This window comes from Mirounga leonina, unplaced genomic scaffold, assembly GCF_011800145.1.
Source record: "Mirounga leonina isolate KUSES-001 unplaced genomic scaffold, KU_Mleo_1.0 Mir_94, whole genome shotgun sequence".
NCBI lineage: Eukaryota > Metazoa > Chordata > Mammalia > Carnivora > Phocidae > Mirounga > Mirounga leonina.
The window spans coordinates 1,877,182-1,892,823 of NW_023270855.1; the positions used below are offsets into that span (position 1 = coordinate 1,877,182).

Here is a 15,642-nt window from a genome sequence, read left to right on the forward strand (position 1 = left end):
GGATTGCCTTCGCAGAGCCGCTTGGACGACCAGCGCAGGCGCAGAGCCGCCCGATCCCGGGCTCCCGCGGCGCCGAGGGCGGCAGCTGTCACTTCAGAGGAGCTGCCAGCGCCCCCCGCCCCCTCCGCAGGGCGCGGGCCCTCGGTCCCCTGCGCTCCCAGCGCGGTCTATTTATATCACCAGGCCCGCACAGGCCCATATTGGGCAGTGCCCGCTGGTCAAGCCCGCTAGCTGCCCCGCCCCGGCCAGCCTGGCCCGGTCCGCGCGGCCACAGGGCCAGGTCGCGGCGCCATCCCTGCGGCCTCTGCGGAGCCAGTGGGGCCGTGCCTCAAGCCGGGGGTCAGCAGCTTGTAAGTAACGGTGACAGAGGAAACGCGGGCCCCTGTCGAGGGCCTTGTCTTAGCTCTAGGGCCAGGCCAATGGAGAAAGGTCGAGGGCCGGAGCTGGGGGCAGCCTCCCGGCCCTTGGCGCTTGTGGGGCCCACTGCGCTTCCCTCCCGTCGTCATGGGGCCGGCTCCTGCCTTCGCAGCTCAGCCCAGCCAGTCGCTTCCTTCTCGAGACCAGCTTTGCTCAGCCAGGAGTCTCTTCCCTCTTTAATGTGGCAGTAGTCACCGTCCTAGCATTATCTACGTTAACGTTTGCCCCCCTCGCTAGACTATAAGCTCCATAAAGGGAGGGACCCTTCTGTCTTTCCCTTCCTGGCTGTCTGCCTAGGGCCTTGAATAGTGCCTGGCACTTCAAAAAGCTTCAATTAGCATCGAAAGTACCCCCAAGCAACTCTCTTAACTTTAAAGCCAGGAATATAATTACGCTGCATTTCCCCCCCACGCGATTCTTAAGAGGAACTAATGAGCTACTGCACAATGCATATTAAAGCACTTTGAAAAGTATAAAGTGCCCTGAGAATGCAAAACAGTGTGAACTCCTCAAAGGAAAGCAAAAAGGAAACTTGTCTTTTTTAGCTTTATCACTTACAGGCCTGGCCGTTATTAAACACCTAGGGTATGGGATGGATTATTGCTATTAAGTGAACCAGGTGTTTTTCCATACTAGTGGGAGACTCAAAGTGCATTTAAGGTAGCCATTTCCTACCAGTGTCTGTGCAAAGTTGTGATACTGAAGCAAAATGAGGTGTGGGGATGGAATGGTGAAAAACAGAGGTCACAAATAAGTGGCTGGAAGGTAACTAAAAAGGCGGGGGAGAAAAGCAACAGTGTGAGAATTATAAATGAGGACTGACACTCAGGATAATGGGGGCTGGGGAAAGGAAATAAGATGTGCCGTCTGAGAGGTGGCAACTGTCTACTCAGGTCAAACACACTGTTGTCACCATGGGAATGAAGGCTCCAATGTTGCCAAGCCTTCCATTTTTTCAGTAGATGTTACAATGTTACAGTTGCATGTTAACAACTATTTTGCAAAAAAAAAAAAAGTGTGAGTAGCCAATTTGTGATCTCTGGCTTCAGTTCTCTAAAAATTGGGGCCGAAACCCTGAGAGCACGTGGTAACTGGGAATTAATTTCGAAAGTAGAAGTGAAGTGAGAAGTGGGTGTCACAGTGCATCAAGGAAATCAAGTTAAGGATTCTGGGTGATTTGCTTGACTTGAAAAAACATGAGCAACTTAAAGAATCAAGCACAACTTTTAAATGTAGAAAAGAGCGGCGCCTGGGTGGCTCAGTTGGTTAAGCGACTGCCTTCGTCTCGGGTCATGATCCTGGAGTCCCTGGATCGAGTCCCGCATCAGGCTCCCTGCTCGGCAGGGAGTCTGCTTCGCCCTCTGACCCTATCCCCTCTCATGCGTACTTTCTCTCTCATTCTCTCTCTCTCAAATAAATAAAATCTTTAAAAAATAAAAAATAAATAAATGTAGAAAAGGATCTTCAAGATAATGGTTTATTAACATGCATGAAACAAGAAGAAAAAAAGGTTATCATGAAATTGTAATTTAGGACGAAGCAAAACATTTAGTTGCACAGACCTTATTGAGCAGCCCTAATGTAGCAGGCATCATCACAGACAGATGTGAAGAGTTTGGAAGTGACTAAAACATGAGCCCCCTACCCTCAATGTGCTCATTATTGAAAGGGGAGGCAGGCAGATGCAACAGTCACTATGTTCAAGGTACAGGCAAGGAAGGGCAGAGAAGGCTTCACAGGGGAAGTGATGTCTAACTGAATTTGGAAGAGCCACTTGTATTTCTTCAGGTGGAAGGGGGAGAAGGATATTCCAGACAGAACACTGTGTGTAAAGGTAACATATGCATTAGAATTGCTAGTGGTTCAGTACTACTAAAAGACTGATGTATAAGGAAGGAAAGCCAGGAGATGAGGTAGGAAAGGTGGGGAGATGCCAGATTGTGAAGGGCCTGGTGATGTTTGAATGAGGGGTGGTGCTGGTGACAATACGCTCAGGATACATTTTTTTATCTTTATTATTGAAGTATATGTGACATAATGTATCAGTTTCAGGTGTACAACATAGTAATTGGACAATTTCAGACATTGTGCAGGGCTCGCCATGGTAAGTGCAATTCTCTAATTGTATCCCCTCCTTCCACACTTCCTCAAGGCAACCCTATCCTGAATTTGATGTTTTTTATAATTACCCTTCATTTCTTTATATTCCACCAGAGTTGTATGTGTCCTTAAAGAATATATAATTTTTTAAACTTTTTAAAAGATTTTATTTCTTTATTTGGCAGAGAGAGAGAGCACATTTATTTATTTTGTCAGAATATATTGTCTATATTTACTCTATTAGAACATAATTATTTTGCATATTTTAAACATGAGCTCAATGGTTTGTAGCATCTATTCGTCTGCAGTCTTTTGCACAGATTATGATGTTCGTGAAATTCATGTTGATACATGTAGCTCTAGTTCATTTTTTGTTTATGCTGTGCAGTATTCTCTTGAGTGAATATCCTCCAGTTTATCTGTTCTCATGTTAATCAATATTTAGGTTATTTCCACATTTTTGCTATTTCAAACAGTGCTACTATGAATTTAAACTAGTTTTGACTTCAGCAAAACATGGAAGCAAGCTCATGTATCATTCATTATGTAGGAAAAGTAGCAACTTTAAAGATAATGTAAAGATTATAATATTAAACATTATAAAAGCAAATCCTTGGCAGCTTAAATTAACATTTTTATGCCACATTAAAATTTGTAGCAGTCCATCTCTCAAAACTAAATATACTGGACATGGGTATAACTGCATTTTGGATTTGCAGAGTAATTAGGCTTTATTCTTGTGATTTGTATTTATCTTTGCTACTCATTTTTTCTCTATTATTATGGGTACTATTAATATGAATGCACCAGTTCAGTCTTCTATAAATTGGAGCAGAGAATAACTTCCCATTGATATCATGAGAACATTTATACAATTTTGTTTTGCTGATGAGAGGAGAATGCCCTCTCTGCCCTCATTATAAGAAAAAGTTGCTGTCAGCTCTCTTTTATTTATGAGCTGTGTCTGTACCCACAAGCAGTTTGTATATGGACCCAAACATTGTTATTATTAGAAAATTATTTATACAGGTATATCCTGCTTCAGCTGTACCAAGCAGATTTTACCAGGCAAATGATGTATTGTACACGAATGGCCTTATTTAATTCTCCCAACTATTCTTAAATAATTCTCAAAGCTAATCTCAAGTGAGGAAACTGAACGAGGCTAAGAAATTTGCTTATATTACTAGATAGTAGAGCAAGGATTCAAACCCAGGCCTTGGTAACCCAGCCAAAGCCCATGTTTCTAGCCTCTAAGCTGCACTCTGCTACACTGTAAAATAACAATAATTTCCATTTATGGAGCACTTGGATGCCAAGAACTGACCTAACTACTTTTATATACATCCTCCCCATTTTACAGATGAACAAACCAAGGTTTAGAAAGGTTAAGTCATTTTAGGAGTATAGCAAGTAAACGGCTAAACTGAGATTCAAACCCAGGACTCTCTCAAAGCCCCCATCTGCAATGCTGGTATCTTCTCTGCACCTTATAGGCACAGGAGACATTGCTGAGAATGTCTTTGAAGTGTGGTGGTGCATTTAACTGCCTGGATATTTTTCAGGATTTCCATCGGTATATTCATTTGGTCCATAAATCCATAGAAATTTCGAGTAGCTTTCAGGAGGTGTATAAAAGGCAAGTAGAAGAAGGGGATACTTAATAAATATATACGCCCATCTAAAAAATTTATAAATGCTTCTTCAGAATGTTGGGAACGATTATTTCTGTTTTAAAAGTGTTTGTTGTGGGTGGGAGGATGGGTTAGCCTGGTGGTGGGTATTGAGGAGGGCACATTCTGCATGGAGCACTGGGTGTTATGCACAAACAATGAATCATGGAACACTACATCTAAAACTAATGATGTAATGTAGGAGATTAACATAAGAATAAAAAAAAGTGTTTTTTGTTGTTACAGCCAATATTGGGGGCAGACTGGCTGCATCCAAATGAAGTATTTATTGAAGAAATTGATTTATATTTGGGAATCTTGGGGACAACCAGATGATCTTTTTGAATCTTTTTGAATCAAAACTCTTTCAACTGGGCTTAAGCAGAGAAGTGGAGGTTAGGCACCCAGATGGGATATTGTCCTACTCAGGATCTAGAAAGTGGATTGATTTATAACAGTAGAGCAAGAGTTGTTGACCTGCGGCCTGTTTTTGTATAGCCCATAAGCTAAGAATGGATTTTATCATTCTAAATAGCTTTTAAAAATCAAAAGAATACTGTTTCATGACACATGAAAATATATGAAATTCAAGTTTCAATAGCCCTAAAACAGTTCATTGGCACACAGCCATGCTCATTTGTTTATGTATTGTTTATGCCTGCTTTTGCATTCCAACAGCAGAGTTGAGTTGTTAGGACAGAGACCCTAGAGCCTACAGAGCCTGAAATATTTACTCTCTGGCCCTCCTTTGCCCACACTTGCACGAGAGTGAATGGTTAAGAGTACAGACTTTGGAGTCAGATAGAACTGCGTTCAAAACTCAGTTCCTGCACCTGTAAAATGTTGTGTCCATTTAATGAGAAGAGGTAAACTTAGAAGAGTGACTTAGTGTATATTGCCTTCTATCAAGAAGAAATGAAGGGGTGCCTGGGTGGCTCAGCTGGTTAAGCATCTAACTCTTGGTTGCGGCTCAGGTCATGATCTCGGGGTTGTGAGAGTGAGATCGAGCCCTGTATTAGCTCTGCGCTCAGTGCAGAGTCTGCCTGAGATTCTTTCCCCCTCCTCTTCCCTCCTCACTGCTCTTCCCTGTCTCTTGCTCGCTCTCAAATAAATAAAATCTTTTTAAAAAATGAAGATAACTAGAAGCTTCTATGGTTCTTTTACTTGACAGTATACTAATAGAAAACATAAGAATATAACAAAAGTGGAATTTTACAAAATATATGATTGCAATTACCTTAGGCAACCTTTTCTCAACCTTTTTGCATATGTCACTTATACCAGTAAGGACTCTTGAGTGTCAGTTACAGCAATCCCAATTCAAACTAGCTTAAACAATAAAGGAAATAGTTTGTCACTGAAGCCTGAAAAATACAGATATAAAGCATGTTTCAAACCCATTACGCTGGATTCTCTGCCTTCTTCCCTGTATTAGCTGTGTCCTCATGCTGACTTATGGGGACATGGCTGTAGCAGTTCCAGACCTCTCATCTGCAGAACACATGGATGCTGCCAGCCATTGAGCCAGAAACCTGAGCTTCACTCTGATTAAGCCCATCTCCGGTCTCACACCCATCCCTGAACCAGTCACAGTGGTCCTACCCCATCCACTCCAACAGAAGGCAGGTTGGATTCTGGGGGAAACCCAACATTGTCCACAGTGTTTATAAGGCACTACTATATTTATAAAAAAAAGGAACACATACTTCTTTCAAACTAATGCTGCTTGTGTTTTTATTAAGATAGCCTTATGCCACAAAGTTCAACAAGGGTGGTTTGGTTCCTGCCTTAAAGATACAAATCCTGAGGCGCCTGGGTGGCTCAGTCGGTTAAGCGTCTGCCTTCGGCTCAGGTGATCACCCCAGGGTCCTGGGATCGAGCCCCGCATTGGGCTCCCTGCTCTGTGGGGAGCCTGCTTCTCCCTCTGCCCCTCCCCTCGCTGGTGCGGGCGTGCTCTCTCTCTCTCTCTCTCTCAAATAAATAAATCTTTAAAATATATATATATACACAAAATCCTAGGGTTACAGTCACAACATTTGAGCCCCCAGCGTCTCATTTCTTCCTAGCAGCATCAAGGTCAAAACTCTGGGAACTTGAGGCACTTTCTGAATGGCCTGCCTCATATTCGATCTAGTGATCCTATCTGGAAACTGCTCTTGGCTTCCTAGCACTGGTATCGATATCCTCTAAGTGATTCTTAGGTATCAGTACAAATAGAATAGGAGAAACTCGTTCGTATTTATCTCCTTATAAGGAAACTTTTCTGGTTTTCAGCTCAAAGTAACAGCTGCCATCTTTAAAGTTGACTGATGTGTTTGTGTACAAAGAGGCCCACATAATATGATTTGGGCTACTCATAATGTGTTGTAGGAGAGTCAGAAATATAATGACCTCTTAATTACCCATAACTGGATTCTCTTTGTAAAAATCTAAAACAAATGAAAGTAAAAAACAAAGGTTCACTTTTAATCTGCAGGGCCTCACAAAGAAAGTTTTAAGCCTTTATTGCAATAAACCTGAGGCATTAGTGCTGGAAAATCTGGCAAGAAGGGTTTTTATTCCTATTTCAAGTATACAGATTCTTAGACCGGCTAGTTGTTATTACACACACTCTAGCACAGTGATTTTTAGGTCTTATAGTTGCCATCATATACTTAAACATTCCTATCGTGCTTAACACTTGTTTCCTGAAATGAACTTTAATTCAACACTGAAAAAAGTGCCATTTCTCATTGAGACACAGTGAGAATTGAGATGGAGAAATCTTGCTGAGATTTCTAATCTTGATAGGATTACAGAAATGTAGAACCTTTGCAGCTGACAAATTATGCTTTCATATGATTGAAATTATCACCTCTCTTCCTCTCTTAATTCCTAGGACTGACTTTTTTACCATGGTTCATTCTTACTGCGTGCAACTTCTAGCCAAGTAAGAACTAGACAGGGTGACAGGGCCCGGAGATGTGCTCCTCAACGTGAAGGTTGCTGACTCTAGGAATTCCTTCTTTAAATCCAAACAGCTAATTAGCTTCCTTGAAACACCCTGCTTCCATTCCTCTGGGCAAGGTGAAGACAGACAACTAGCTGAAAGAGACTTCTGATTAGACCAGGGCTTTTTAAGGGGAGAAGTGAGTCCATCTCCACTACTGTGAAGTAAGGAACAAAGAGAAGCTGAGCAAGGAGTGGGGATACAGAAACGGGATGGCTTTTGTGCACATTCTAAGTTGAGGATGATTTAGCTGTAAGTTTCAAGTCTTGTGAATTCTCAGATCAGCAGACATTTGGCTGTGCTTTCCAAAGCACTGTTTTGAATTATTTGCCCCATAGGAAAAGTCTGGGCAGAATTTTAATAGACTTTTTTTTTTTTTCCTCAGCCATCCTGTGTGGTTCTGGGGCCATTATAACACTTGAGTGCAGTTTTTGTTTTTGGTTTTTTTTGGCAGGTGCACATGACATTTTCAGAGATGCACGTCCTCAGAGGGCAGGTTACCTAATGCCCCTGCCCCTTGGCCTGCAGGCAGCTGTTTGGTAACTGCAAATGGAGTTGCAAAACAGGCCATCTTATCACTTCTCTCTCCGTTCACCTTGGGAGGGAGGACTTTCCAGCCCTCCTAGAAAAAAAAAATCTCTGCTGCTCATTAGGTTAATGTTGTTAGTAGTTGATAATTTACTGTTTATGCAATCACTGACATTATTTCTAGATACAAAAGTGGTTGTCTTAAACTACTGCGTTTGGAGTGAATAAAATTTATTTATAAATACTTTTTAGTCACTAATGCTGCATATTTAAATCACAGAGAATTGTTTTCTTACGGGAAACCGGATTCTTTTCTTTCCCTCAGGAGTGTTCCAGCACGTCTCTGTAGCTTTTTGAGTAATCAGACATGCAAATAGCCCCGCAAGAATCCAGCTACCTTTGAAAAAGACGTACTTAGAAACACTGAAAAGTGTATCATGGAGTGCAAGGCTGAGGGAAAAGAAAAATACCAACATAGTTTGAATTTACTGAATCAAGTTAAGAGCATGAAAGAATTAGCAGAAATGATCGATGTCATACTCATAGCAGAAGGGGAGAAATTTCCTTGCCACAGGCTAGTCCTGGCTGCATTTAGTCCTTATTTCAAAGCTATGTTCACCTGTGGACTACTCGAATGTACTCAAAGGGAAGTCATACTTTATGACATCACAGCAGAAAGCGTGTCTGTGATATTGAATTACATGTACAATGCGGCTTTAGAGATTGATAACGCCAATGTTCAGACTGTCGCTATGGCTGCCTATTTTATGCAGATGGAAGAAATCTTTAGTGTGTGTCAAAAATATATGATGGACCATATGGACGCCTCGAACTGTGTAGGTATCTATTATTTTGCAAAGCAGATTGGAGCTGAAGATTTATCTGATCAATCAAAGAAATACTTGTATCAGCACTTTGCTGAGGTGAGCTTACATGAAGAAATATTAGAAATCGAAGCACACCAATTTCTGACACTTATTAAATCAGATGACCTTAACATATCCAGGGAGGAGAGCATTCTGGACTTAGTCCTGAGATGGGTAAATCATAACCAAGAACTGCGCACAGAGCATCTTGTTGAGCTTTTGAAGCAAGTCAGATTGGAACTTATAAACCCTTCTTTTTTAAGACAAGCCCTGAAAAGGAACACAATGCTTCTGTGTGATGCAGATTGCATTGACATAATTCAGAATGCATTCAAAGCCATCAAGACACCCCAACAGCACTCTCTAAATCTTCGTTATGGCATGGAGACTACTAGTCTTTTGCTTTGCATTGGCAACAACTCTTCAGGAATCAGGTCAAGACATAGGAACTATGGGGACACCAGTTTTTGTTATGATCCTGCTTCACGGAAGACCTATTTTGTCTCGTCTCCCAAGTATGGAGAGGGCTTGGGAACCGTGTGTGCTGGTGTGGTCCTGGAAAACAACACCATAATTGTGGCCGGAGAAGCAAGTGCCTCTAAACTCTCTAGACAAAAGAACAAGAATGTTGAAATCTATAGGTTTGTATCTCGCAAATATTTGTAAATTGGTTTTAATTATCTTGCTCTGACATTAGCAATGGTAGAAGAAAGTACTCCTGAAAGAGTGATCATCTCTTCAAAGATGTGTAGTAAAATTACCCTGTAATTACATATTTTACATATATAGAAAATTCATAATGAAATCACCCACATTTTAAAATTATTTTTTTCCTTTTATTTGTTCAGAGCATACAGGTGGATTTCCATAAGTTAAATGTATATATGTTATGATTCCACTGTACAATTTCATGCTTAGCTTTCATTATTGATCCATATGAAAGGATGTAATTGTTTAGTTACGAGTTTTGAAGAGCTTAAGACAACTTTTTTTTTTTAAGATTTTTATTTATTTATTCATGAGAGACAGAGAGAGAGGCAGAGGGAGAAGCAGGCTCCCAAGGAGCAGGGAGCCCGATGTGGGACTCGATCCCAGGACGCTGGGATCATGACCTGAGCCAAAGGCAGACACTTAACCATCTGAGCCACCCAGGCGCCCTTAAGACAACTTTTAACAAGAAAAGTTTATTAATATGGATTCCTTTGAATTTATGTTTTAGTTCATAATTCAGAATAGTAAATAATTTTTTTTCTCAACCAAAAATTACTAATTATCTCTCGGTTTTCGTTCTGTATCCTTAATTTATAGATCTTTCCTAAACCTCCAATAGCATGAAATGTTTGTGGCCTGAGAATGCTTCAAGGCTAGAATCATTGGAGAAAGGAGTGTCTGCTAAGAAGTACCATGTCCTCTAGGTCTCCTATGTGAGGACTAGTCATTCATTTACTGTTTCTGCAGCAAGTATTCAGTAAGCATTCAGGGCTTCAGTCTAACTGCGTAAATAAGAAATATGTACATAGAATAAGCACTAGGCAGTAAAGCTCTCCTTCAGTATCCTCCCCCTCTCAGTTCCCTCTATGAGGGTTTGTTCAGACTTTTCAGTGAGAAAGGAATTCTTCTTGCTGGCAAAGTTGGGACAAAGAAAGAAGTAAGAGGCCTACTATTTTCCTGTCATCTTTTAACATTCCATTATCTGCTTAAAGCACCTGTCCCCTTTTCACCTTCATCTCCCCTGGTAGTGATGGGGGAGAGACTGCAGAGCCCTGGGTGAATGACCTGGCCCTATGCCCTTGGGGCCAAGCATGGCCCTGGGCAGCAAGCACAGCCTTCTTCAGAATAATCAGGTATAGACTACAGAGCCAGGATGTCAGATCCCAAGGGTCCTTCTTTTCATCATAGATGCATAGCTATTTTTCTTCCTCATCAAGACAGTCCACAGTTCTGCCATTATTTTTATTTTTTTATTTTATTTAAATTCACTTAATTAACATATAGTATATGATTAGTTTCAGAGGTAGAGTTTAGTGATTCATCAGGTGCGTATAACATCCAGTGCTCATTACATCACATGCCCTTCTTAATGCCCATCACCCAATTACCCCATCCCCAACCCCCCTCCCCTCCAGCAACCCTCAGTTTGTTTCCTAGATTTAAGAGTCTCTTATGGTTTGTCTTCCTCTCCGATTACGTCCTATTTTATTTTTCTCTCCCTTCCCCTATGATCTTCTGTTTTGTTTCTTAAATTCCACTATGAGTGAAGTCGTATGATAATTGTCTTTCTCTGATTGACTTATTTCACTTAGCATAATACCCTCTAGTTCCATACACATTGTTGCAAATGGTAAGATTCCAATTTTTTGATGGCTCGGTTATATTCCATTGTGTGTGTGTGTATGTGTACGTGTATATATATATATATGTATCACATCTTCTTTATCCATTCATCTCTCAATGGACAATTGGGCTCTTTTCGTACTTTGACTATTGTAGACATTGCTGCTATAAACATTGGGGTACAGGTGCCCCTTCAAATCACTGTTTGTATCCTTTGGATAAATACCTAGTAGTGCAATTGCTGGGTCATAGGGTAGCTCTATTTTTAACTTTTTGAGGAACCTCCATACTGTTTTCCAGAGTGGCTGTACCAGTTTACATTCCCACCAACAGTGTAAGAGGGTTCCCCTCTCTCTGCATCCTCACCAATATTTGTTGTTTCCTGACTTGTTAATTTTAGCCATTCTGACCTGTGTGAGGTGGTATCTCATTGTGATTTTGATTTGTATGTCCCTAATGCCGAGTGATGTTGAGCATTTTTTCATGAGTCTGTTGGCCATTTGTATGTCTCCTTTGGAGAAATGTCTGTTCATGTCTTCTGCTCATTTCTTGACTGCCATTATTTTTAATAAACGTCCAGCCCTGTCCATGTGTCTTTCTTATGATCCTCAGGCATCTTTCCTCTTAACTTTTTTGAAAGCCTACTTCCCTTTCTGATGACATATGTTTAACTATATACTCTGTGTTTTCCTTCTTATCTGTCTTGAACTCAGCCACATTCCCATCACCAACCAGCTACTCCACAGTGGTCGGAGTTAGGGTAAAAGTATCCGTTACCCTGCTTACCTCCTCCAATAATGAAATTGTCAGCAAGGCAAATAATGAAATTATCAAAAGCATTGCTTTGGGCTTCAATGAGCCGGACTTCCAGTAGATACCCAGATAGTTAAAATCTTAGAGCATTCCTGAAGGTCATGTTAGGTGCCAGTTTTGTGATATGTGTGAGAAATGATCATTTTGTGTTACATTCCTACTCTATTATTTCTGTTCTTATCCCTTTTATCTTTGCCTGGATGCTCTTCAACTTGCCTCTGTATAGTTCATAGATTTCTATGCAGATATATTTCTTCTTGACTTAGGAAATAGACCTGTACCCTAGTAGGCCATTTCTTTTCAGAAAAGATACACCTTCCTGTGTCCTTTAACTTTCTCTCATACTTGGGTGTACACACAGCTGAGGATGTAAGTGTTGTCTTTACACTATCAACCTCTGTGAAGTTGAGCCACTTTGTCACTATTTCCTTTTTATGTCATATCCATTTTTCTTAATAATATGTTTTATAGTTTTATCTGGGCATTTTCCCTCCCCATTTTCAGTTCAAAGTGTTGAAAATCAGATTAGCAAGCTTGCCCAGCAAACACGTACTTCCCAACCTTCATGGGATGTATTTCATTCTTGGCCTGTTTTCTTAAACCATGTCTCAGAAAGCCAAAAACCCATTTTTTTAGTTCTGTTGATATATTCATCCACTGGCTTTACTTCAATATCCCCCACACTTGACACCTAATCCTCCTTCCTCTTCTAAAATCTAGTACAATTGAAAGTAGTGGTGAAAATACCAACTGTGATTCTAGGGACTGGTTTCCTACCCAGATTACACAGAAGACGATGACTGGATTTGTTGAGTTTCTGCATTCAGTTTGTGACAAGCCAGACAGGAAAGGAACATTGTCTTCCAACTTCCCTGTCAAGCCTGAAGCAAGGAGTTGTCTCTAGGGAAGAATTAAGAGTTGGCTCAGAACAACTGGGCAAAACTCATATAATCCGATTCACTGTCAAATGTTTGATACAAAGTAAGTAGGGTACTTTAAATTGTACTGTACTCTATACTTTAAAACTGCACTCTGTATAGAACATTCATCATTTCTTCATTTGTTTCCAAACAGAACAACTTTTTTTTTCTTATTTTCCATATTTTCCTGGTTTTGTTTTACTTTTGAATTCCAGAATATATTCTGGATTTTCTGGGACAGATCTAATTTCATATCCCACTGTCCCCATAAGTACTTTTATTCTTAGACTATTTGTCTCAAATCATGATTGGAGAAAACAGACTTACCATTATCAAGAGGCAAGACAAAGGATACCCACAAAATCATATATTTAGTGACTACATAATGCCACACACACATACACACACACAGTCAATTAATGTGTTGGACTCTAGGAGGTATTTAAAGACTGTATATCCTGGTGTCCCTACCTCCCAAAACCCTTCTCAGACTGACATACTTTTTCATGGAAGAAATTACTAAAATTATCCTACCCAGAGCATTAAAATAGATGTTAAATGTAGCAGACACCTACAGGTGTTCCTGACTCTGTTCTAAGCCAGTTAGAACTATAAGAACAATCCTTAAAATTCTACATACTCTACCTTGTCCCATTAGAAATCTCTGAATAGAGATATTTTGAGATTCTCTACTGGAAAGCTGATTGCTCTAATGTAGTATTAAAGTGAGACAGACCTCTAGGGGCACCTGGGTGGCTTAGTCATTAAGCGTCTGCCTTCAGCTCAGGTCATGATCCCAGGGCCCTGGGATCGAGCCCGGCATGGGGCTCCCTGCTCTGCGGGAAGCCTGCTTCTCCCTTTCCCACTCTCCCTGCTTGTGTTCCTTCTCTCGCTGTGTCTCTCTCTGTCAAATAAATAAATAAATAAAATCTTCAAAAAAATTAAATAAAAATAAAGTGAGACTTCTAGTCCACAGAATAAGACATTTTTGTATTTTTCTTCATTTTTACTTATTCCTCTTTTATAGTAAAATTACAAATGACGTGCTGCAAGATTTCCTATTTGTTCTTGATTTTCTTTCCCAGAATCAGGAAATGAAGGCTAGTCCTGGATAATCTATACTTTGTCCATATATTTTCTAAAATTCTGCAGAGATGTGGTTAATTATTTCCATGCACATTATAGTTTGTTCATCAATCCTTGCCCAAAAAAGCAGCACAAACCTGTGCTACTATCTTATACTAATGTTTCTTCCTCCCCAATTAGATGAACCAAATCGTGTTGTTTCTAGCTAGAAAAGAAATTTAAGTGTGTTTCTTGGATAAGTTGTTTTCCAGTTAACACTAATCCTGGGTTTTCTCTCTTAATTTGCAGGTATCACGATAAAGGAAACCAGTTTTGGGAAAAGTTATGCACCGCTGAATTTCGAGAGCTCTATGCTCTGGGCAGTGTCCATAATGACCTCTATGTTATAGGAGGACAGATGAAAGTTAAAAACCAGTATCTCATTACAAACTGTGTGGATAAGTACTCTGTAGAACGGGATAGTTGGAGAAGGGTGTCTCCTCTTCCACTGCAGTTGGCATGCCATGCCGTAGTAACCGTGAATAATAAACTTTATGTGATCGGAGGCTGGACCCCTCAGGTGAAGAAATTTCCTATATACCTAGTTGGCATGGCTGTGCTACGTCTGGTGCTGTGTTGAAAAATACTGTAGCTGTTGAACACTAAAAGAGCATGACTTACATCTTGGTAAAATGCCTTTTATTTTATAGACTATTAAACTTGAGATCGTAAAGTGTTAAAGCAGTTTAGGAGAATGAATTTTAAAGTGTGTTATTCATAGACATGACTTCATTCAGTATTCATGCTATGCTCTTTATAATCCTTCCCATTCTTGCTAATTATGAAAGATGCTTATGCTGAGAAATTATCTGTAGGGAGCATCTAAGCAAGAGGTGGAGGCACTGGATCCTCATTCCACTTCTGTCTGCTTAATAGTTGTGTGAGCTGAGGCAAGTAAGGCTCAGGTCTTTTCCAAATTTAAAGTTCTTACTCTACATGGGAAACCAGAATATTCAACCTGTGATGGCCCAGTCATTTCCACAAAAGTATATTGTGATTTAAAACATTTTATGGCTTTGCTGGGCACCAGCGGATAGAGAAACCAGGATATCATTTGCATGGAAGCCCAGCAAAGAGATGGCAAGCCAAGACTGCTGAGTCAGTAGAGCATGACCACAGGGGCCCTCCCCTTCTCTCTGGGTGTTCGCCCCCCATCCCCACCGTGCCTTGAACTCTCGTGGTAGTAGCAGGCCAGCTGCCTTCTGCCCTGGCCTACCAGTTGTTCTCAGAAGATGAATCTTACTAGCGGGGCGCCTGGGTGGCTCAGTCGTTAAGCGTCTGCCTTCCACTCGGGTCATGATCCCAGGGTCCTGGGATCGAGCCCCGCATCGGGCTCCAGGCTCAGCGGAAAGCCTGCTTCTCCCTCTCCGACTCCTCCTGCTTGTGTCCCTGCTCTCACTGTGTCTCTCTCTGTCAAATAAATAAATAAAATCTTTAAAAAAAAAAAAAAAGATGAATCTTACTAGCTCATTGTCCATCCCCATGACAGAAAGCAAACTTATTTTTGCCTATATGCTTTCTTGTTTGGGAAATTGGCTTCATGATAAAACTGAAAAAACTGATGCTTTTTGTATTCATTTCATAAGCTTGGATTTTGCCATATATCATACCTGTTTTTAAACCTTGAACATCACATTTAATACATTTTGAAATGTGTCCTGTGTATCAAAACGTAGTACAGATTTAATCACAGCTAGTAGCTAAAACCTTTGTAATTATGCATTTTCAGAGCTATCCATTACATAGTTATTTTGCATGAATAAGCTCCAAAGACAATGTAGAAGCTTTTCTTTGGTTTTCTTGCCACTAAAATAAAGATCAAATACTTAAAAATTAGAAGGAAAATTAAAACAATAAAGTCAATACGTGTTACAGAA

At 40.5% G+C, this 15,642-nt stretch overlaps 1 protein-coding gene across 7 annotated transcripts in view; it reads left to right on the forward strand.

The window, feature by feature from the left end:
* The first annotated feature begins 106 nt into the window (after window positions 1-106).
* The window catches only part of KBTBD12 (kelch repeat and BTB domain containing 12), a 74,145-nt gene continuing 58,609 nt past the window's right edge, over window positions 107-15,642 (forward strand). For 3 of the 7 annotated variants that reach the window (XR_004677893.1, XM_034998274.1, XM_034998275.1), the window contains exons 1-3: window positions 111-350; window positions 8,033-9,214; window positions 14,015-14,285. Coding sequence is in view for 6 of the 7 variants with exons in the window: in XM_034998274.1 (XP_034854165.1) it covers window positions 8,145-9,214; window positions 14,015-14,285 (1,341 nt within the window). In the remaining variant the exon portion in view is untranslated. Of the gene's footprint in view, window positions 351-8,032; window positions 9,215-14,014; window positions 14,286-15,642 lie in introns of all 7 variants that reach the window. The other 4 variants (XM_034998271.1, XM_034998272.1, XM_034998270.1 and 1 more) reach the window with 2 other exon arrangements.